The sequence below is a fragment of the Chenopodium album genome, chromosome 26 (assembly GCF_948465745.1).
Source record: "Chenopodium album chromosome 26, dcCheAlbu1.1, whole genome shotgun sequence".
Lineage (NCBI taxonomy): Eukaryota > Viridiplantae > Streptophyta > Magnoliopsida > Caryophyllales > Amaranthaceae > Chenopodium > Chenopodium album.
In genome coordinates this window covers 8,471,819-8,495,792 of record NC_137859.1, presented here as the reverse complement: position 1 = coordinate 8,495,792, position 23,974 = coordinate 8,471,819, and the positions used below count along the sequence as shown (strand labels likewise).

Below are 23,974 nucleotides of genomic sequence, written 5' to 3'. Positions count from 1 at the left end.
TGAAATGCACATTGCTTTTTCATTGATATATTGTGAACATAGCTTTTTCTTTGAAATAAAAAATTAAATTTTTTTTTTTTTTTAAAAAAAAAAAAGCAAGGCAAATGGTGAGTTGTGTGGGTTGTTGAGACGGACAACACTCTACACTCCCATGTATGCACGTCATGCATCTTCTTTGCAATTTACTACACATAAATTGCTCCAATTTTGCTTACGTTGATCTTTAATTTGAAAATCTATCTTCACTTTTGTTTCCAAGTATTTTTGCAATTTGACAAATTGTACACTTCTTTCTTTAATATCTTTTCAGTTGGAAGAAAAAAAAGAACAAAGAAAGTATTAATGTAAGGCCGATTTGGTATCATTGTATTTAGTTTTCAATTTTTTGCTTTTTTGTTTTTGAAAGTCATAGTATATGTCGATCATTTAAAGAATTAAAATTTAATCAAACTGGTTTAAATCATAATATTGTAATCTAGATAATCAACAACCACTTTTTTTGGTTTATTATTCTGAAAATACAAAAAACTAGAAACTAAAAACAATACTGTAGCGAACAGGCCTTATTGAATTGTTTAAATGTTGCTAAATATTAGCTTGTTTACAGCCCAAATTTATGTATTTACTTCCTCCATTTTTATTTAGTTGCAACACACCCCTTGGCACGCATGTTAAGGGAGATATTAGACTAGGTAAGCGGATAAATTGATTTACAAAATTTTAACTCCTATAAGAAGAAAGAGATGAGTTGCTACAGTTTAAATTTCATAGCTTATTTCAATCGTTTACCTAGTTTAATCACCTCATCGATAAGCGTGATAAAAGGTGTGTTGCAAGTATAAAAAAACAGAGGAAGTAATATTTATAATTGGAGGGAAACTTGGAGTCAAAGAAAGAAAGAGGGCTATGAACAACCAACAATTGGCTAATGGACAAAATGAAACATAGAGAGGGGGAATCGGGGAAGAAAAGAAGCATGATGCGTACTTTGTATTGAAGGTGTCAATTTAGATGTTCGGTTTGATTCTGTAAGGTCGAGTCAAATCAAGTCTATTTTAATCTTGAGTATGTTAAATTATTGTGTCCATACAAGTCGAAATCTTAACTGGGTGTATTTCGTCAAATTTTGACACCTCTACCATCTATACAGAATTGAACAATTGTTATACGTAGTAGTATTAGAATTGCAGTCTATTGGGTTTATATGTACGTAGTAGTAACATTTTTCAGCATTTTTACTCATGAATATTTTTTGGGTCTATCAAAGAGGCTAAATTACTTTTTTGTTCCTTTTATTTTGGGCCTAAAACAAATATTCAAATCAATATCGCAAAACAAAAAGCCCAAAACAACCAAAGCCCAACCGAGTGGCTCACTAATTTCTCCTTTTAATAATAACCACAAATATATTATCAGAGTCTCACTGATATTTTCTAACGAGTGGCGCGCAGTTTAATTTCTTCTATTTTCCCCATTAACAATCTTTTTTATCCAATCTTTAAAAATAAACCAAAATTCTCACATTTTATTTTTTTTCCAAATAATTGTTTATAATTATCCATAAAATAATCAGGGAAATTACAGTGCTAAAAATAGTAAGTAAGCAACCATGAAAGCTCTTCAAGCTTCAACTGCATACAGTTTTCCCATTTCTTCTCCTGCTCCTTCTCCTTCTTCCAGACGCTTCTCCCGTGTTATTCGTGCTCAAGGTTAATTAATTTTTTTTAATTGTTTTTTCTCTTTTGTTTAATTTATTTTTCATAATTATTTTGTTTCTATTAATTAATTATGTTGACTTTGTTTGATACTCCCTTCGTCTCTAAAAGTCTTTCCCGTTAATTTGCGCGATAAAAGTTATATAAATTTTGAGTATTAATTTATGGGTCTCTAAAAGTTATGGAGATTTGAGAAGGATAGAAGAGTAATTAACAATTGAGTTTGTTTTTGGTTGTTATTGTTTGCTGAATTTATTGTATATCATAAATTATTAATCAACTTCTGTTTGTAAGAATTTTAATTCATGGGTAATGGAAGATGAGTGATTCATGGAAAATGGAAGTAAATTTTGTTATTCTTGTATTTAATTGGTAAGTCAATTTCTTAGGGTATGTCTGCAATAATATTAGTGTATGACTTATTTCATACTAAGTGAAACAATTGATGGGCAAGTTGTATTTTGTGTGATAGATGAATAAGAGATGTAGTAACTTCCTAGGCGTAGGCGCCTTGTAGGCAAGCAAGTTCTCTTGTTTCATGAGATTGATGATGTGGGAATTGGAAATGAGACAATTAATCCTTCTTTTTTGGTATGCCATGGAGCTTGAAGTTCCCATTGACGCGTACATGGGAATATTGTTCGTGTAACATGGTTTATGGTACTTGTATATGTTAGAAGTTGTAACATTTTTTTTTTGTAAATTCATGGAGTGGCTTCAACACTCAAGAGTGAGTGAGACAGTGAGAAGATTGTTTGTGTGCTAGGATTAAGATCATGAGCTGCATATACTGTAAACTAATACCATTTAGGATTGTGCATTTTGATGAGATGCTCGTCAAGTTCTTTCAAAGTATTTGAAGATTACCTATTTTCAGTATTCTATCATTCTGTTTTAGTTGCTTCAGCATCTAGTTAGAATTACTTTTTGACATCTCAACTTGTTTTTCAGTGGATCCTTCGGAGAAATCTATTGAAGTAATGAGGAAATTCTCTGAGCAGTTCTGTCGTAAATCTGATACATACTTTTGTGTTGATAAAAGTGTCACTGCTGTTGTTATCAAGGTAAATGTTGCCTTCTTATATTTCATGTTTACTTTCTCTGTTTATGTGGTACTTCTTTCACAATTATATTTAAGAAAATAATTATTACCCTATGGAAACCACATAAGAATTGGGTGGTAAATTTAATACATAGTATGTTTGTTGAAGGTTTTATAATGTTAGGTAGAGCTTTGCTTCCAATATGAACGGATTGTCAATCAAAGATGCTATGCCATCATTGCCACGTACTCATGTAGATTGTAGATTATGAGCCACTTTCAATAGAGTCAACTTAGTGTGTGAAATATAATTGTATTTCTCGTCAAGAAATGTAACTAGGGATCTTGAACTATATTTGGTGTTTCAGTAAAGATCTGACAATTTTTTCGATGCTGCTTGTTGGTTGTACTTTAGATGAGCTACCTAAAGGATCATTATAGAAAAACGAGAATGTATGAAATTTTTTAGAAGTAATTTATACGAATTGGAGGAGTATATGTCAAAAGGTTTGTTTCATCTATCTGGTCAGATATCTGTTGGGCAAAAGCACAATTCCTGGTCTGATATGTAAAATTCTCCACAGGCGCACTGCTTCTTGTTCAGCAATTTAAAACTTTTATGTAACTTTCTTGTTTGGATGCTTACAGGGATTAGCAGAACACAGGGAGACATTAGGTGCCCCCCTATGTCCATGTCGGTGAGTACTGTTCCTTTTCATGGAGCTTTCCTACTTTCTCACAAGATTGTTTATATTTTGATGTTACATTATTTCTACTGTGGCTCAGGTATTATGAGGACAAACAAGCTGAAGCCAAGCAAGGTTTTTGGAATTGCCCATGTGTGCCTATGAGGGAGAGGTATGATTCTGCATAAAGTGATGCCTGCTTAACCTGTGGAGCATACATATGATTCTGTCAACTCCATTAAGAGTTAATAATGCAGTAACTCAAGACGCTTCAATTCTCATATTTTTCACATACTGAGGTTGATAGTGGAGGGGTCAGAGGGAGATTGTACTTAACTAGCACCAAAATACCAATTTGCATCTGTGCAGTTCAGTGCAGTGCAGAGTGAAGGGATTTAAGGGAATTTAACTGACAACAGTGACAAGTTTATAGCTTAAGGACTTAAGGATAGACTTGCCTATAGTGTGTAGTCTATTCAAGAGTTTGTTAGAATGTGATAGATTCAGTTACATGCATGTGTATGGTGGTGACTCTGGTGGGTATTGTCAGTCTCTCTGCTTTATAACTTTTGAGTTTAGTGTTGCATTTGATACCTCTATGGCTCCGACTCCAGCTCCACCCTCCATTGAATGTCTAGATGTTCTGCATACCTCCAGTCAGTGGCTATTGTGTATTCATTTTGAGCTAAGAGTGTCACAAATTATATTGCTTTAAATAGGCAATTTCTGTATGCTCTGATTTCGATTCTTAATTTTTGGTGAGTATTGTTAGTCTGTCTCTACTCTTAAGTGTGGTCATGGGGAATTTGGGGACTGAAGGCGATTAATTAAGTCTACCAAAGAGGTTTAAGTGAATATTGCGACATTCCTTTTTGAAATAGAATGGTGTAAGATTTCTAAAAGGACCAACTTCACAATGACAGTGGACGATACTGAATTGATAACCTTCATACCTCCAATTGTTTTTAATTAGCAGTAAAGTAGAAAGGAGAGATAATTATAGCTGTGTTGATTCATCATAGCCTGTTTTGTGAGAGAATCTACTACAGCCAGTTCTCTTCCTACCGCCTTCTAATCTCCTTGGAAAAAGTTATAATGATGAACTTCAGTATTCCTAGTTTCCTAACTAAAAAGATTAATCTTCAGGGGCCAGCTTCCACATATTCACCAGCTAATTTATGCCTGCTAAACACTCGTGGCTTTATCTAATATGCTGCTGCTGTGTTTAAGAGGATAATGTCTCAAACAGTCAAACCAATCGTATCCCAAAGTGAAAGAACTGCTTATGGATTTGATTTGATGCCATGCTGTTGTGCTGAAGGTGTGCATATACTGTTTGGAGACTGAGAAAGATAATCTGAGTGGTAGAAGCTAAGAAGTTGCTTCCAAACATGTGGCAACTGAAAGATATAATGCAAATGTAGAAATGTATGATCATGGGTCTTCTTTTCGTGTCCTATTATTGAAGGGAATGAGGGCTGGGAAGTGGTGATTTATGCCTTTATGGTATTAGTTGCTTGCAATTTATGTTCTCGTGTTCACGTCTCTAACTTAGGATACAATAAGGAAAGACTACCTTATTGGCTAATTGCTGCTCAACTGGTCATTATGTTTCTCTAGGTGGTGGTGTTTATGTTTATGGTCACTCTGTGTGGATCAACCTTGTCTTTCGATCATGATAATCCCTCGGATTTTGTTTATATTTGTTTTATCTAACAAAAGGAGCTCATTGCTGATAGCTTATAAGTAACTGAACTGGACAATTTTACAGGAAAGAGTGCCACTGCATGCTATTCCTGACCCCTGACAATGATTTTGCTGGAAAGGATCAGGTTAGCCTAACATCCTAAATGCTGTTCTTCCAAGAAGGCTTATATTTTCTGAATATGCTGGTCTCATTAAGTTTTCTTATAATTTTGCTATGTTGTTTCCAGACTATCACCTTGGATGAAATTCGGGAAGTGACTTCGAATGTGTGATTTTATATGAGCGGAAGCCTATTATGTGTAGCCACTGCACAGTAGGCCTGTACATTACGTATTATCACGAGGATGCCAATAATCGTTGTTCTGTTATGCTGTATTGCCTGTATATACTCTATTTTGGAGAGCCTTGTCATCTCTAACTCTAAGCCTTATCAAGGTATATAGCCATACTCGTGTATCTGAGTTTGATTTTATGATATCACATCATATCATACGGAGTATTATGAAAGAAAAAGTCATACATCAATTATTCCAAAATATATTTTTAAAGAGGTTTTTTCATTTGATAAAAATGTAGAAGTATTTCTATAGACTTCTTGATCGAGTCAACAACAATATAATTGCTATTCTTATCTTAGAAAAATGTAGAAGTACATTGACATTCAGATGTACCAGACACACAATATGTCAATAATTATTCTTTGCTAAATGCCTAAATGATTTCTAAACTCAAGAAGGCAAGAGTTTTTCTTTAGGAGAAAGAACAACAACAACAACAACATCAAAATCTAATCCCAATGACAAAGTTGGATATGTAAACCAAGATCCTTTCTTTCGGTGCCCTTTGGTCAATTGTGACATGCTCATGTAAGCCCAATTTCTTATTATCGCTTCTAACAACTTCGTACGTACATTTTAATCAAATAATATCCTATTATCTCTTATGTCACATCTACTTTTTCCATAAAATTACAATTGATAACCAAATAACCAACGTTCAACAAATATTTGAAATGGAGGGAGTAATATACGTACAAGCATTAATGATCAAAATTATACAGAATACCTCGATCTAATGGTAAATAAATAGAGTATAAAAAGAGACCTTGCCAAAAACAGTCCAAATGCCACCAAACTCCAAAAGTAGTGAAGAGTCTGAAAACTAGTTAGATTGTTGCAGAACTTCTGATGTCAACTGAATACTAATATACTCTAATTTGACGCTCTCTCTTTCTTTACATTTTTACAACTATGTCAACGCCTCAAATCACCATCACCCTTGGCCGCTCTCGTAAGGTATTCTCTCGTTCTCTCTCTAATTTTACCCTAATTGCATTCCTTTTACTGCTTTATTGTGTTTATTCTGTTCTAATTTTGGCTAAATTCGATGATTTTGTAACTTTTTAATTGTCATTACTCTGATTAGGTTGTGAAGAGGAAAAGGTCGGATTTTACTCAATCTCTTTCTTTCCACTCCAAAAGGTTTACTTCTTTTACTTTAACTTGTCATTCTTTCATTTTGTTGTTACGTATTCCTTTGTCCCGTGTTACATTTTGTTACATCTTACATGTCATCTATATTCTTTCATTTTGTCGTTACGTGTCACATTTTATTACATCACTTACATGTCATCTGTATGGAATTTACTCGAAAAACCACAATTGTACATTTGATAAGTACCATTGTTTGTTTTATTATTGTGATACGAAATCTACACATCAATTCCCAGTGTACTATTTTTTTTAAGACATTCTGAAACAGAAATGTGGCTTTAAAAGTGGGACGGGAGAAACCATTGTCCCCAAGTTTAGACAGAAATTTAATCATGTTTAAATGTAAAGTTCATTTCTCATTTGAAGCATATGAATGCATTCACAATTCTGTAAGATGTTAAATAATCATGAACAATCAAGTATATATTTTGATCATAAAGATTTCAATTATCTCTAATATACACTTCTATTTGGTTCTGCTAGTGCTATTATTTTCACCATTTGCTAGTAATAACCACAATGTTCAATCTCACTCTATTATGGAGGATCTTAGATGAATTTGGTTATATACTTTCGAATGGTTGAAGACTTGAAGCATTACAATTCAATTATACAAGAGATGTTCTAGTAGTTAAGGCATCATTTCATAATTAATAGGTTGAAGGTTCAATTAATATCTCGCCTCTGTCCAAGCTAATTTCATATTCTAGCTCCAATGGTCAAGCTATTGGCTAAGAACTCTTGAAAATCGCAAGCAAGTCCCTAACTACAACCATAAGGGTTGCTCTTATGGTGTTGAGATGATTCTGATTTTTCACCGTTGTTGTTATCTTTGTGTTTGGAAGCTTTGGGACTAATGTATAATATACACAGTGGAAGTCCAATGGTTTTTTCTTGGTTTGGCTGGATCACATACAGTAATATGGGATGCTAACGTGAATATATTTTTAAATAGTCAATCTACAAGCTCTGTAGTACATAGCTGAGTCATATTATTTACTTTTCAGTGATGGTTTTTGAGAGGTGTTCTCTTATGAAAGATGAAATTTATTTGATACTATATATGTGTTTCTTTTAGTGTTTAAATGTGTGGAGAAATAAATTAAAGTAACACTATATCTCAGGGCTTTAATTTCATGCTTTCATTATGAAGTGGTTTCGAGGCCAGTGAATCAATGTGTTTCTGTTTATTGTGTGTAGTCTGTTAATTTCTGTTAGTTTATTGATACAGTTACTATTTTGTTACTTGCAGACTGCGAGCTATTGTTAAAGAGAATGTGGATTATGATGGTAAAATTGGTAACAATTACACTAATATATGACGGCTTACATAGAACATACTTTATCCATTAATGATTTTATTATCTTAATTATCTTGAAGGTTTTCACCTCGAAAGAAATGATCTCCGTCCCAAATTGATATGGAGGAGGCTATCCAGTAAAAATCATACCACAGCTCGTGGAAATGAGAAGAGGAGAAAATTAAAAGGAAAATTCTCTGGTGCACCTGCAAGGTCATACATAAGCTCTAATGAGCTGCAGTGTGGCCTTCAATCTCAAAGCGATGGGCATTTTCAGAGAGATCCTTATAGAGAAGCTGCTAGAGCCTTAGCTTACATGGGCTCATCGGAACATTCTTCTTCTATTGTGATTAGAGATGATTTAAGACGAAGATCCCCTACAAGGCCTGCATACAATTCTGGCTGTTTGTTACCACCAACTCATAAAACAGAATTACAAAATGTAACATCTATAAGATCAATTAGGCCTCTAGGTAGTCAACATGCTTATAGCCATATGTTTCCTGGACCGCCTAGATCAACTGTACCAGTGCAGACGGGGGCATTAATGGATCCGGAAAGGGCAAGACCTATGGCTCCTATTCCTTCACCAAGTGCATTCCTGCCTAGAAGTTTGTCCATGGTAATAGTAATCTCTTTTCTGCTTGCTTTAATTCTATCTAAAATTTGAGGAAACCACTGAGTGATAGGATCAACTCTGTTGTGTTTCACAACTCTTCTATGTTTTTAAAGTTTGGATTTCTGAAGCTGTTGGGATAAGATTATTCAAACAATATGTGAATGCTAATTTATTTATTTTTAATTATTTGGGGGTATGGGGAGCTTTTTTTGCTTTCTGATCAGGTCAGTGCTTAGGTTTGTGACTTTATGTTAATGCTCAAACTATTTTCGATCTATTATGCAGGTTGAGGCACCTGTTACTATTGCAGGGCTGTTGAATTCACTTGGTTTGGGGAAATATGCTATCCATTTTCGGGCTGAGGAGGTATTGCCAATCTATCTGATCTTCCTTCTCATATGGTTGATGTATCTGGCTTAGTGTATTTGTGGTTGGATTATGACTTTATGAGTAATTGAAGTAGTCAACAACAGTTTTATGTAGAAAGAATTTTTTTTTTTTTTTTTTTTTTTTTTTTTTTTTTTTGTGTATATATACATATGTACATCATGAATCTAGAATCCCTCTATTGAGCTAAATAGTTGTATCTAGAATTCTAGATGCAAGATCTTCATAATAGCCAACAAATCAAATAGCCTTCCTCCCTTCATGCCTCTTATACATCGAAATGAACGATGGAAACAAACATGCCTACAAAGGTAGATAGCTAACTAAAAGCAATGACAGTTGCTTCTATGTTTCTTGCTAACTAATCACAATAAGTTGAAAGGATAGCTTAGTTTGGCTGTAAAATATGTAATATGTCAGTTATACTGAGGCCATATATTTGCTTAAACTCCTTTTTACTTCAGTCTATTTACTCGAGAGAAATGGCTTTTATACTGTTCTTTTCCGCAGTTATTATCTGAACTTAATTGTACATACTGATGACTGATGAGGATCGCATTCCACCTTATCCAGGTAGATATGTCAGCGTTGAAGCTGATGAGTGAAAAAGACCTGAAAGATCTGGGAATTCTGATGGTATTGTACTTAAAAATCTTTTTAGCAAAATATGTACATGTAGTCACATGGAATGTTAAATACTTGGTTGAAATAGATTGTTATCACATCCCAATTATGTCACTTCGAGTGTATTATATTTTATGATTGTGGTGAATGGAAAGTTGTGTTTTACATGTCTTGTTCTGTCAACAGGGACCAAGGAAGAAAATCCTACAGGCTCTCTCAGCTCTACTTAGGAGGCAATTGCCCAGGCAACTTTAGTCGGCTGAATTTGTATGTACCTTTTGCGTTCAGCAACTACAATACATAGTCTTTGTGATGTTGCCATATGTTTTGACTTTGAAGTAGAGAAGTTGGTGTTTATCATTCTAAATTGTTATTCCAAAATACATTAAACTTTTTAGGAAGTGGTGATTTATGAATGAGAATTAAAGCTTCCTTCCCGTTGTTTTCTTTTTTATTCATGTTGTGTTGTTAGGCCAATATAGATATTATGCCATCACTTGTCTTTCAAGCATCCCAATTTAATTTGAGACTCATAACCTTGAATTCATCAGCCCTGCTTGTGTTGTGTCTTGTGCTACTTGTAAATCAAGTTCTTGCTCTTGCTCCAAAAACCAAGAGACCCTTTTCTGCACAAGGCTAGCGACCTTGCCAGGCAAGACAGCACCGTACAATCCAGTTCTAAAACACTTAAGACTATGACACATGTATTAGCCTAATAGGGCATGTGAGGATGATTTGGAGAAACAAACGTTCTGTGATTGAGGATGAACTTTAGCTGCACCGGCCCTACAGAACCGTGTTGGTCTTTCTATAGTCATTGGAGGAGATCAAAATAAATGGGTTTGACAGTACTGTGGGAACTCAAGTGATTATCAATTCTCGGGCAATCAATGTAGATCCAATTATTTTGGGAAGAACCCCAGTTATCTTACCCTGATAGATTGTCACAAAAAAGATATTTAGGAATAGAATATACAATAATTGATGGTGAGGTCTTGATTACAATAATGCAATGTATGATTATGACTGGAGATTTCTAGATGGAATAGAATACGTATAGAGTTAGACATCTGATATATCTAATTTTATATGGCAATAATTTGCAATTATTTATCTTCGTGTTTTATTTGTGTTGTATTCAACTTTGGTGATTATGAAAGCATGGCCAAGTTATGCTCCATCTATTACCAATAATGCTGCTCTGAGAATCTAATTAGGATTTGTGAGTTACTGAATAAAATTTGTTGTTATCTGTTCTGTTCTGTCAACACAGACCAAGGCAGAAAAGCCGTCCCACGGGCTCTCTCTGCTCAATCTAGTTGACATGGCTCAAACACTAGGATAGTAGGATCACTTTATGTCTGTAAACAAATGTCAAATTTGGAAATATTGGATGTTTTCTTGCATTCCTTATCAACCCTCCAGCCTTTAGCTTTTGTGGCATTGCCCTGACTTCAATTCTCTGTTATAGGCACAATCACATATTCACATTAGTAGTTGTGGCACCACTTTCACAGATAATGCATATTACATAGTCCTGATTATGCTTATGATCACGAATTTATGGTCAATCGTTCATGGTAATATGACATGAATGATTTACCAAGCCAAGCAAACCCATATCCGACCAGACCGACCTCAATTGACAGATTTTTAATTTTATTTGTTTAATCTGTTACTTCCATAAGTTTTGGTCCCATCTTTGTTTTTTTATTTGGACCGCCTTCTTCCGCAAAATACTTCTTCTGTGATGCTGATGGATGAACTACTATATGGACTTATGGAGCATGACAGATTACACAACTACACTGTCAATGCATGCAATATACATTATCAATTAGCGATATTCAATTATTCACGACAGCAAGAAGATATTGTGTCTACAATAGTCGGTAATAATAACAAAACTCTCTTCATCTTGTATCTTCCCCGAGTGAATACCCCATAGTAGAGGGACTCAATCTATATATGGAAAGTTTTTCTCCCTTAGTTCTTCAAGTTTCTATTTATAGTGGTTACAGAGTAATACCCTCTTCATCTTTATACCTTACTGCACTTCACTCCAAGAGTGTTACATAGAAACAATGTTGAATTGGCCTACAAATTTCTGGCATGCTCTATTTTTCTACCCTTTTTTCCTCCCTTTCGTAGTTTTCGTAATCATTTTATACAATGTCCCGTCTAGAGGTCATGCCACCAGAAAAAACCTCCCACCCTCGCCGCCAAAGCTGCCAATCATAGGAAACCTTCATCGACTAAGTGCGTCTCTTCACCGTGACTTTCTATCATTGTCTCGTCGTTATGGCAAGCTAATGTTGCTTCACTTGGGCAGCAGGCCTACTGTTGTCGTCTCATCTATAGATGCAGTTCGAGAAATCATGAAGACTCATGACGTGATTTTTTCTAACAGGCCTAAATCAGGTGCTGCCATTAAATTCTTTTATGACTACAAAGATGTGGCTTTTGCTCCTTACGGAGATTATTGGAGGCAGATGAAGAGTGTGTGCGTTACGCAACTTTTGAGTAACAAAAAGGTTCAATCATTTAGAAACATAAGAGAAGAAGAAACTGGTTTAATGGTTGAAATGATAAATGAGTCCCATTCTTCTGTGATTAATTTAAGTGAGATCATTGTGACGTATACGTATGATGTAATTTGCAGGGCAACATTTGGGAGGAAGTATAGTAGTAATCGTGGGGGAGGTGTTGATTTTAAGGAGCTGTTAAATGAAGCTATAGAACTACTTGGGGTTTTTAGTTTGGGAGAGTTTATACCTTGGCTAAGTTGGGTTGATCGAGTAAAGGGTTTGGATGGTCGAGTGCAAAAGGTGGCAGATAAGCTAGATGAGTTCCTTGAAACAGTAATCCGCGAACATCATACTCTAAGCATTAGTGTTGAGTGTATGAAAGAGGATACAAAAAACTTTGTGGACATTTTGCTTGAATATCAGAATGAGAACAAGGATGCTATTTCAATAGACTGTATCAAAGCCGTTATATTGGTAAACTAGTTCGATCTAGCTCATTATCGTATTGACCCTTAGATTATTTACTAGCTAGGTCTCATTATTTACTAGTTAGGTCTCGTTCACTTCACCTTTTTTTTGTTGAATTGAACTTATTTTTACAGAACTGAAATTATTTTTACTGAATCGGAATTATATTTCTCCTTTAAAGTTACTGGATTTTACTAAGGTTAACTTATTTTTGCTGAACTGAAATTATTTTTACTGAATCGGAATTATATTTCTCCTTTAAAGTTACTGGATTTTACTAAGGTTAACTTATTTTTGCTGAACTGAAATTATTTTTACTTTATATTTTTTTTTTTTTAAGGTGAAGTGAACAGGGCCTAACTCTGTTTTGATGCAGGATATGTTTTCTGCTGGGACTGAAACAACTTTCACACTATTAGAATGGATGATGAGTGAGCTGATTAGGCATCCTAGAGTTATGAAAAAACTTCGAGAAGAGATTAGGAGCATTGTTGGAGGTAAAGATCGCAGAGTATGTGAGGATGATTTGGAGAAACTAATTTATCTAAAAGCAGTGATGAAGGAGGCACTAAGGCTACACCCTCCTGCACCTTTGTTATTGTTTCGACAGCCATCGCAGGATGTCAAAATAAACGGGTTTGACATCACTGCAGGGACACAAGTGATTATCAATGCGTGGGCAATTCAGAGAGACCCGACTGTTTGGGAAAACCCTGAGGAATTTTATCCTGAGAGATTCCTAAACGGAAATGCTACAACATATGATTTCAAGGGACATGATTTTCAGTTTATCCTGTTTGGAGCGGGAAGAAGAATGTGTCCTGGAACAGCCTTTGCTGTGATCAATGCTGAGCTTGTAGCTGCGAATCTCGTGTATGAGTTTGATTGGAAGTTGCCTGATGGAGCAGAATGTGGGAAGTTAGATATGGCTGAAAGTGTTGGTATAACAATTCACAGGCGAGTTCCTCTTATGGTTATTGCAACTCCTTATTCCTGTAAATGAGGCAGTCCTGAATGTAATTGAATCAAATAAACTTGGAATATAGCACATTTAAAAGCTGTTGGTTGCAATGGTTTGTTCCATTGATTTCAAATGCTGTAATATATGCTCTTTTACTATAATTACCACAACATTAAATTACTTACAAGATGTTTTTTTGGTAGTAAAAACAAGTAACATGAGTTAGTTTATTGAGCTACTCATAGTAATTAACTCTCCAAATTAATATTAGGGGAAACGTTAATGTAAGGGCTTGGTGTCATACTTTTGCCACATTGTGAAACTTGTGGTCTATCAAGTAGACCAAGATTTTTCCTCTAATAATAATAATAATAATAATAATAATAATAACAATAAAAAAATGTAGACCAAGATCAGACTAACCAGGTGGATCCCACAATAAAATTTATATTTGAAAAAAGTTAATTTATAATAAAACTAAATGCATGTGAAGTTTGTTGCAATAAAAATCTGTTTAAGAGTCAACATCAAAAACAATGTCCATGCATGCATGCATATCAGCATATACATTTGGCCATCAATGGATGGACCTCTTAGAATCATTGTTATTAATCTTCTAAAGTTACCATGTAACTGAAATTTGAAATAAGCAATACTTTCTAGTTGTTACTTGTTCAAATTCATGTGCACTACTTCTCATTGATTTAAAATCTTTACATGCATGCAGTCAAATAAGTTTTCCCTCATTTTAAAATCTTGAAATCTCAATCAACATATAGATAATTACTTTTGCACAAATTTGACAAGGATGAGTATGATTCTCAATTCTTGCAAAAGTTGATATTTTGATTAAATGGTTCCTATATCAACGTAGGAACACAAATAATCATTCATTAATGCATGGACAAATTAGGTAATGTTGTGTGTATTCAAAGATAGAGAAAAATGTAGGGCAAGAGTTTCAGGTATTAGTACTACACGAAGTTTTCTTAAAATACCATGTTCTTGCCTTCTTGGAGACTACATTTGAGCTACTCATCTCAGAGTCTGAAACTCTATATTATGTATCTGTTAGATTTAGATGGCAATTGGTAGTATAAACACAAAAATTCTTGGGTGGACCTGGTCCACAATAAATTTATTGTGGACCTTATGGTCTCACGTGCCAATTGCCACAAAACCCAGCCCAGCCCTCTGACTTGTTTCTCAAGCTTACTAATATCTCTTCTGCCACAGCCTACTAACTTATTTCCCAAGCCTTATTTTCGACGCCATTAACAACTTTCCCAGAGCTCCAATTTTCATTTCTCTCCTTCTACTTCTACTCAATTCTAGGGTTTATTTTCAGACTAATCAATCAATTTCTTCAAAATTTATGGAGAATTCTTCTATAAAATCAATTGAAATGGATCTAAACCAAAGTATACGGGACACTATAGAAAACTTTGATATCAATGTCATCGATTTCGATCTGAACGAAGCTGTTGAAGATGAAGAGCAAACTATTATTGAAGCTGAGGATGAGAATGAAGTTCATGAGGAAAATCAACCTCTAATGCAATCTCAAGGTATTATACGATATATTTATATGCAATTAATTTTAGAATGTGATAATTTGAATTGCGATTATGCAATTGTTTGTTTGGAAAATTAAATTAGGCGTTTAGGTATTTTGTTAATTTGATAATGTGAATTAAGCGATTATGCAATGCGATTATGCAACTGTGAATTATGCGATTATGCAACTGTGAATTATGCGATTATGCGTAATTTATGTTGATTGAAAATTACAGGTTTATAGACATGCAAACTCACTTTTAAGTAACATAGTTGCCTTTAATGATAGTATAGTCATCTATTTTTTTAAAACAAATACATGGTAATTATATGATGCTTGTTAAAGCTTTTCTGACATGCAAAGCCACTTTTAAGTAGCATAGTTGCCTTTAGTGATAGTATAGTGATCTATTTTTTTAAAAAATACCAGGTGCAAGTAATAACGATGAGATTAGTGGTTGGTTAGTAGGAGAAACTCGAGCAACACTTGCGGAAATACATGAATTGTATTGTCAACATGCTGCTGCTGTTGGTTTTAGTGTTAGAAAAGCAAAACAAACAAGCAAAGTTGGAACTAAAGATATCATCACCAAAAAGTTCTTTGTATGTTCTGCAGCCGGACTAAGAAATTCTGGTAAAAAGAAGGAAAAAATTCCAGAAGAACTCTTGACAGAAGAGAGTTCTTCAGTTAAAAAAAAAACAAGACAAAGTAGGAGAGTTCCAATAACAAGGACAAACTGTAATGCTTTGATAATAGCAAAATTGAATGAGGAGGGGCAATTTGAGATAGTTCAGCATGTGTTGGTGCACAATCATCCACTCACTAGACCACAATGGAATCATTTCCACCGTTCAGAGCGTGCAATGACTGGAATTAAAGGGCAAGCGATTGAGGCCATGCAAGAATCTGGACTAAGACCTATGGAATCCTTTAATTACATGTCAAATGAAGCTGGAGGAGAAGATGCTATTGGTCATACAGTGAAAGACCACATGAATTATTGTTATAAACTGAAAATAAAGGCTATTGAAGGAGGAGATTCTCAAGTAGTTTGTGATAAATTACAAGAAGCTTATTCTGAGGACCCTAACTTCTTTTTCAGAGTAAGGTTGGATACAGAAGGAAGGGTTTGTAACTTGTTTTGGAGGGATTCCATGATGCTTGAAGATTACAAAATATATGGGGATGTCACTGTATTTGACACCACTTATAGGACGAATCGTTACAACCTCATTTGCGCACCCTTTGTAGGAATAAATAACCACTGGAAGAACACTATGTTTGCTTGTTCTTTTATTGGTGATGAGACCACGGATTCATTTGTGTGGCTATTTGAGACCTTCAAAAAGGCAATGGGTGGTAAATGTCCTGTCTCACTGTTTACGGACCAAGATGCAGCCATGGCAAAAGCAATACCAAAGGTAATTTCTATTTTTGAAGGAACTTTTTGAATACCACTACATATAAATATGTTTATACTGAAATTATATTTAGTTACCTCTATTTTAAATGCAGTAACCATTTTTAAAACTCTAGTAACTGTATAAAAATGTGCAGGTATTTCCAAATACTAGACATAGATTATGTCTATGGCACTTGATTCAAAATGCTGTAACAAGATTTGGAGTTTTGAAGAGTGATGATACATTCAAAGCTGCTTTCATGAAATGTTTGAGTGGTTGTATTAATGAAGCTCAGTTTGAAGTATGTTGGGATTCAATGATGACAAAGTACAAACTGAAAAACAATAGTTGGTTCAAAAGGTTATACTCACTGAAGCACAAGTGGTCAACAGCTCTAAGTAAGGACTTTTTCTCCGCGGGAATCTTGTCATCACAGAGAAGTGAGAGCACAAATCATGCAGTGGGATTCAAAGCAAACAAGAAAACAAGTTTGACAGAATTCTACAACATATTTCAGAACACAGTGAAGACTTGGAGAAGGAATGAGGATTTTTATGAGTTCAATAGCATAAAATCAATTCCTACTTCAAGCTATCCAATGTCTGCCTTACTAAAACATGCTGCTGAGGTTTATACACATACATTATTCAGGGACTTTGAAGAAGAATTCAACCTAGCCATTGGATCACAAACTAAACTGCTATTCATTAATGGAGACAAAATGGTTTACCAAGTGTACCTTGAAGGCAGAGATGGCACAACTCAAGCAGTAACTTATGATCCTGTTAACCAAACAATTCAATGTCCATGCAAGAATTTTGAAGAGTCAGGTTGGTTATGCTTCCATAGCCTTAGAATCTTACACATGCATTCTGTTGAAAAAATCCCAGAGCAATACATATCTATCAGGTGGACTAAAGTGGCTAAGGATAAAGTTTGGGAGAGTATTGAGGCAGAGCAAAGGAAGAAGGGGACATTAAACAACTTCACACCCTGGCGGCTACACATGGTGAGGAAGTATTATAGTTTAATCCTTCAGAGCCACAAGTTTGAAAAAGCAAGGAAAGTGTTAGAAGAAAGCTATGCAAAAGATTCAAGTGCAATTGATGAGATTATTTCTGCTATGAAGTCAACTGACAACCATTCTGAGAACACTACAGGTGTAGAAGAAAATTCAGAAGCAACTTCGTCTAATGTGGTTCAAGTACTAGACCCAGATCGTGCAAAAACTAAAGGAGGCCAATCAAATAAAAGGATTCCAGGAAGCTATGACTACATGAAAAAGGGGAAGAGGAGGAAACATAGAGAATTTGGTGCCAAAACACCAAATTTTAATAATAAGTATATGCTTTGATAGTTTTAAGACACCAAATATTAATATTTTTTATCATAGTAACCTGAATTGTTACATGGTTACCTTTTATTTGTAATTTCATTCTTGGAAACTTTATATCTTTTAAATACTTATATAGTTTCTTTTTTTTTAAGATATAGTGTCTTTTTTTATGATATAGTGTCTTTTATGATTGACATAGTGTCCTTTGTTATAGTATTATGTCTTTTGATTTGATCTTAATTGTAATTATTGCTTTTCAAAGAAACAAGGAATAAAGCACATGAGTACTGTAATACCTTATACACAAACCTTTTTTCTCTAAACTTGTTGTTAATTGGTAGTTTGTGGTCCTACACAGAAGGCTCCTTTTAGTTGTTATAGCTGTTTCAATGTTTCCTGTGATCAACAGATAACAAATCAAGAAATTGAAATGCTTAAATCTTAAATACTGATTATTATAGTATCTTTTATGATTAACATAGTAACCTTTAATTTTGAGGTATATACTTCTTGGAATAGTAATCTTTTTTTACAATATAGTGATCTTTATTTTAATATAGTAATCTTTATATAATACCCTTATATATATTGTTAGTTTATTACCATTAGTTAACATAGTCCATAATTTTGACTTAGTTACCTTTATATTTAGAATAGTAACCTTATTAATAAAATAGTGACTTTATTTTAACATATAGTGACCTATGATAATTACCATTAATTTAAAACATAGTCCTTATACCTTTGACACTATAAAATATTGAAAAGGAAGTAGCCTTTTATTACCAAACAAAGACCTTGTAAATAATATAGTGGTTTTATTTTAACATATAGTGACCTATGGTAATGAAGTGACATATTAAACCAACTAAAGACCTTATAAATGATATAGTGACTTTATTTTAACATATAGTGATCTATGGTAAATGTGACCTTTTTGAACCAAACAATGACCTTATAAATAATATAGTGACTTTATTTTAACATATAGTGACATAAGATAACAGAGATCTTTAATAATTGAATTAAACAAACAATATACCATTTTCATAATATATTGGCAAAAGCTTGTTTACACAAAATGAATATTTTTCCATTCTTCATTCAATAACCTACACAAAAGTTGAATGAATACTAATTAGCTATACATTCTTCAAAGTACTTTGCTTAGTTTAAAAAATTATGATAACAACTAAGTTTAAAAATCAGTTTCACAATGTTAAGCCTTTCCTTGGTTAGTTTCAGAAAATTATGATATCTTAAGCCTTTCCTTTCTTCTTCTTGTCTACAGTCTGCTTCTTCTTATTCTTCCTCTGCTCAATCTCTTTCTTCCTTCTTTCTTCAACCTCTTTTGAAAGATGCTGCCTATCAGGTTTGAATTCAGCCACCTTACCAATTACATTTGATCTAGCTTCATTCATATCAGATAACAGTAAAGATGCAGCAATTTGAACCCGGAGAATCTTCCTATTTGAAGCCTAAAAAAAATATATAATCGATATAAGATATTGTGATATTAATTAAAAGAAATAAAAGAAATAAGTTAAAAGGAATAGAATCATAACTGTTTTTAAAATTTCACATTTAAACTCATCAGCTCCATTGAATAAAAGCATACTCATCATAGTATAAACACCAGAATCTGAATTATCTTTGCTAGATCTCCAATTCAAAGTAGGAAACTCCAAAGCATAGTCAACCATAGCTCCAGATTGAGTAAGTCTTTGATCAAAGAAGGTACTGATCATATCACACTACCAAAAAATCATATAATCAGATCACAGTCACATTTGTCCAAATCCTAATTACTAAAACTCACTGTAAAAACCTTTAGACAAGAATATAGTAAAAATATGGAAGAGTGAGAAAGTAATACCAAGAAACTAGATAACTTTTTGAAGAAGTTACGACCATTCTCATCATAATTCAGATTATCAATAAACTGAATTTTTCCTTGAGTCAAATTCACCACAAATAAGCAATAATGATTGCCACTTAGACAAGGTAAAAATATCTGCAACAAAGATATCATAATTAGCAAAATTATTTTTCTTCCCTCAAATTCTCTTATTTGAAATTATTTTTCTGTACACGGGTTCTTTGAGTAGTTAAGTGTTACATATAGGAGTTAATACATACCAAAACACACATAATTAAGGTCACAAACCAAGCTTGCAACTGTTTACAAGATCAGCCAAAATCAAATCAATAGCTAAAGGGCGAAGAGTTGGATAAGTGCATTTCTAAAATCGTCCCCTTCTATTCATAGAGAATATATCTGAAAGTCATAAAGTATGCCAGTGATGGCACCCACTGATACTCTTCAATTCAAAACCATTCATTCATTCTGAAAATGTCAAACTAAAAATGGCACCCTTTATCAACTGATAATTAAGGTCACAAAAAATTTATAATGTAGACTTTCTAAGAGTATTTTACAATATGCACTCTCATTTAAATAAAGGTAACTACAACATAAAAAAAAGGAACTATATTATCATAGCATCAAAAAAAGAAAGTATTACCAGCTCCACTTCTGACAAATCAAAATCATGAGCTATTTTCATCCACTCCTCCAATTCTTGATATACATTGTCCACTAGTTGTGAATTGTCATCACTGCAGGCAGCTTCTACTATTGTAACCTTCATAACATTTAAACAAATACAAAAATAAGTGAAAAGTAAACACATGTATAAACATTGAAATAATAAAAAAACTCACACTAATTGAAGAACCAAAGTACAATTTTCGAGGTCCATCCTTAACAAATTTCTGATTTTCATTGAGAAGCAACGCCCAGCAATCCAAAATACTACTGCTCATGATTTCAGAAGGCTCTCCTAATGTGTAAAACTCTTGCCTTTGAATCAAATGATTTTCATGAAAGCATACCAATAGTTCACTGTGTCAAAGAATATAAAATAAGAATTAAAAAAGTGTTTCGTAAATAAATAAAAAAATAAAAGAAAAACAATGTAATCAAGTAAAAGCTTACTTACTTAGGAGGCAAACAAGAATCATTGATAATGCAATAGTCAACAATCTCTAAGACTAATGGATCCAATAGCTTCATTTCCTTGTTATTTGACTTCAAAAAGTGTGAAATAACAATAAGCCTTTCATCAGATTTCCAATTTAAAGAAATCGAACACCTAGACCCTCCATTTGTAATAATATTTTCAAAGCCAATCACAGGTAAAGTTCCCCTATTTTCCTCCCTAATTTCCTCCCTTCCTTCATTTGTCTTGTTTTGCTCAAATGCAGAAACTTGATCCAACACCTCGGGCATTTTTGTCACCCAAATAGCAAGTTCAGAGATCTCATCAATCACAGATTGAACTTGAGGATCCAAAAAAAAACGATCATCCTGAGAATCATTAACACCGGTAGCATTTTGAATCTCATTGTGGCGTGAAAGAAGAATCTCCTTTATCTTGTCATTGTAAAAACAAGATATCACATTCATATCTCTTTTCATGAACAAAAATTGTTCATGAACAGGCTGCAAAGAGATTAAAAAATCATGTATAAATATTGAAATCAAATCCAATAATTCAAAAAAAAAAAAAAAGGAATAAAAGTCAGAAATTCCTTACATCAATAGCAGATGAATGAATCTCCTGATCTGACATAGAACCCGGTGGGAGATTAAACTGTATTGTACCATCATTACCCTCCCTAACATGTTCAACATTTCCCACACTTCCTGCTGTAGTACATACGGGAGCATCCTGTAAATTCAGCTTACGACTAACAGGATACACATCACAGAGCAAAATCCCTGAACCAAAACTTTTCGACAACTTTTCCTTCTTAATTCTGTCCCTAATCAACTCATCATTCCAATGTTGAATTAAGGGTAAAGAAGTACTTAATTCAACATTCCTAAATCTCAACCTATGAAAGTAAATAATCTCCAACATCAAAATACAACCACAACAGTTTTGAATTTCTCCTTTTTGGTAACTTTTAACACCTTCACACAGTTTTTCAAGAACATATTTACACCAATTCAAATTTTTAATTTGTTCAACATCATCAATTGCCTTAGCAATCCTAAGATCAGCAGTTCGGTTAGAAGTAGGAGCCAGAAAAGAGGATACTGCATGCATAACAAAGAGTTGCTTAAACTCATCACCACCTTGATCTAAAGTAGGTATCCTATCCTCTAACAAATTAAGTGGAATTTGGTCATTTTCATCTGCCAACCCAAAATTCAACCTCCAATTATGTTTGAAAACAAAGTCAGGATTACTTTTATTAGCAGATCGAGGTATCTCCTCAACATTATTAGGGTTCAAAGGAAGGCAAAATACGTCATAAACATCATATTCAGTGACCACAAACTCCTTACTATTGTCTATTGAAAACATGCAGCTACCATAGTCAAAACAGTCAATTAGCCACCTATACATACTAGTAGGATTCCTTTTCAATTTCAATGATAATAACCCTCCAAAGCCGATTTCATTCACAGAAAGTTTTTGAGCATCAGTAAAGTTAGACATCAAGTCAACCAATTGCAAAGGCCTACATTTAGTTTTAAATGGTCGCAATCTGCAAAATAGAAATAATAACGCAAAGTCACACAAACATGCACGTTGAATCTAATTTTTTCAGAACACTACAAAGTAAACAAAGTTACTTACATAGGTACATCACCACCAGCTTCAACTGCATTTGTTCTTGTCCTTTGCCTCTTAACACGTACAAGAGCAGTAGCGCGAACGCTAGATTCAGGTTCATCTTCTCGAGTTCTCTTTTGCCGAGACGAAGGTGAACCAGTTGCCTGATGCTCATGAAGCTCTCTGGAAACATCTTGTTCAGGAGCATTCTTTTTCTTTTTAGCTCTAGTTTTCTTCTTCAATCCTTTGACAACATTTGTATACAAAAGAAATCAAAATGTATATTATAGTAACCTTTAACAATTTTTATAATTATTATATAAAGCACAATTAACAAATCATACATGAAACATATTGCTATCAAAATTACATTCAAACCTCACAAAAAACTAGATCGAGAACAACACATTAACAATAGTTCAATTAAACAAAAACAATAATTAATCAACTCAAATTTACACAAATATTAATCGAGAACAACACATTAACAATAAAATTGAATGAAAAACAGGAAACAATAAAATTGAAAGAAAATAAAAATCGAAAATAGCAAAACCCTAGATCTTCACCACAAAACAAAATTAAAACAAAAATTCATACAAATAGTTGAAATTAGAGAAAAACAACAAATAACCAGTTCAAATTAACACAAATAATCATCGACAACAACACATTATCAATAAAATTGAATCACAAAACAAAAAACAATCAAAATTGAACGAAAATTCATACAAAATTGATCCAAATAATTTCAGTTAAAGAAAACAACAATTAATCAACTAAATATTGCAGTAAAAAAGAAATAAACGAAGATTACCTGAAGGTTGTGGTTCGTCGACTTTTGTAGCAGAAGAACGGAGGCCGCGTTTTCGTTGAAATGTACCACCTCCTCTGGTTCTCGCCATTGATGAGCTCGAGCTGAGGAGAGAGAAAATGGAAGAAGGGAAGAGAGAGAAAATGTCAGAGTAATTGGCAAAATAAAGGAAAGAATTAAATTGGTAATTTGGAGCAATTAATATGTAAGAAAATAGGAAAGGAGAGGAGAGGCAGAGAGGAGAGTAAACTCAGCCAGCTGAGTAAAGTCACGTGACAACTTTGGTCCACAATAATGTTATTGTGGACCAGGTTCATTTAAGAAAAATTAGTATAAACAATTAACAATGTACTCGTAGCATAACTCCCCAAAATCAGGTAAAACATTAATGTAAGTATGTCATATTTTGCCAGATTTTAAAGCGTTTGATTCATCAAGACCAAGACCAATTATAGGAAGAGTCCCACCATAGTAAAAATCCGAAAAAAGCTGGAAAACATAGTGATTATCGCCAACTCTATTTTATAGTTTTGAAAATTGTCGTTAATTCAACAGAAAAAAAAAAAAAAAAAAAAAAAAAAGATCCCATGCATGAATAAATCAAAACTAAATTTTTTGAGGAAAATTAAAATACCCATAAAAAACCTTATTAAAATATTAACTTATGTATTGATTTAACTAACCCGTGTATTAAAAAGTATTTT

General features: G+C 33.6%; 3 protein-coding genes and 1 pseudogene across 4 annotated transcripts; all 4 read left to right on the top strand.

Moving 5' to 3' along the window:
• The first annotated feature begins 1,455 nt into the window (after positions 1-1,455).
• LOC145616273 (ferredoxin-thioredoxin reductase catalytic chain, chloroplastic) lies at positions 1,456-5,627 on the top strand. The gene is made up of 6 exons (XM_081670969.1): positions 1,456-1,709; positions 2,667-2,779; positions 3,406-3,455; positions 3,544-3,615; positions 5,215-5,275; positions 5,378-5,627. The coding sequence occupies exons 1-6, from the start codon at positions 1,610-1,612 to the stop codon at positions 5,420-5,422; spliced, it is 441 nt and encodes a 146-aa protein (XP_081527095.1). The 5' UTR covers positions 1,456-1,609; the 3' UTR covers positions 5,423-5,627.
• A 143-nt stretch (positions 5,628-5,770) lies between these two features.
• On the top strand, positions 5,771-10,051 carry LOC145616272 (uncharacterized). 2 transcript variants are annotated; one of them, XM_081670967.1, is made up of 7 exons: positions 5,771-6,445; positions 6,576-6,631; positions 7,896-7,933; positions 8,025-8,566; positions 8,849-8,929; positions 9,524-9,586; positions 9,761-10,051. In XM_081670967.1, exons 1-7 carry the CDS (start codon positions 6,401-6,403, stop codon positions 9,827-9,829), a joined length of 894 nt encoding a protein of 297 aa, XP_081527093.1. In that variant the 5' UTR covers positions 5,771-6,400; the 3' UTR covers positions 9,830-10,051. The 2 variants fall into 2 exon arrangements, with proteins under 2 accessions (XP_081527093.1, XP_081527094.1); XM_081670968.1 differs by lacking the exon at positions 9,761-10,051 and having other exon boundaries at positions 9,461-9,578.
• Positions 10,052-11,658: 1,607 nt separating this feature from the next.
• On the top strand, positions 11,659-13,626 carry LOC145616747 (cytochrome P450 736A117 pseudogene; annotated as a pseudogene).
• A 2,145-nt stretch (positions 13,627-15,771) lies between these two features.
• On the top strand, positions 15,772-18,133 carry LOC145618003 (protein FAR1-RELATED SEQUENCE 5-like). The gene is made up of 2 exons (XM_081672778.1): positions 15,772-16,510; positions 16,647-18,133. The coding sequence occupies exons 1-2, from the start codon at positions 15,953-15,955 to the stop codon at positions 17,844-17,846; spliced, it is 1,758 nt and encodes a 585-aa protein (XP_081528904.1). The 5' UTR covers positions 15,772-15,952; the 3' UTR covers positions 17,847-18,133.
• The last annotated feature ends 5,841 nt before the right edge of the window (positions 18,134-23,974 follow it).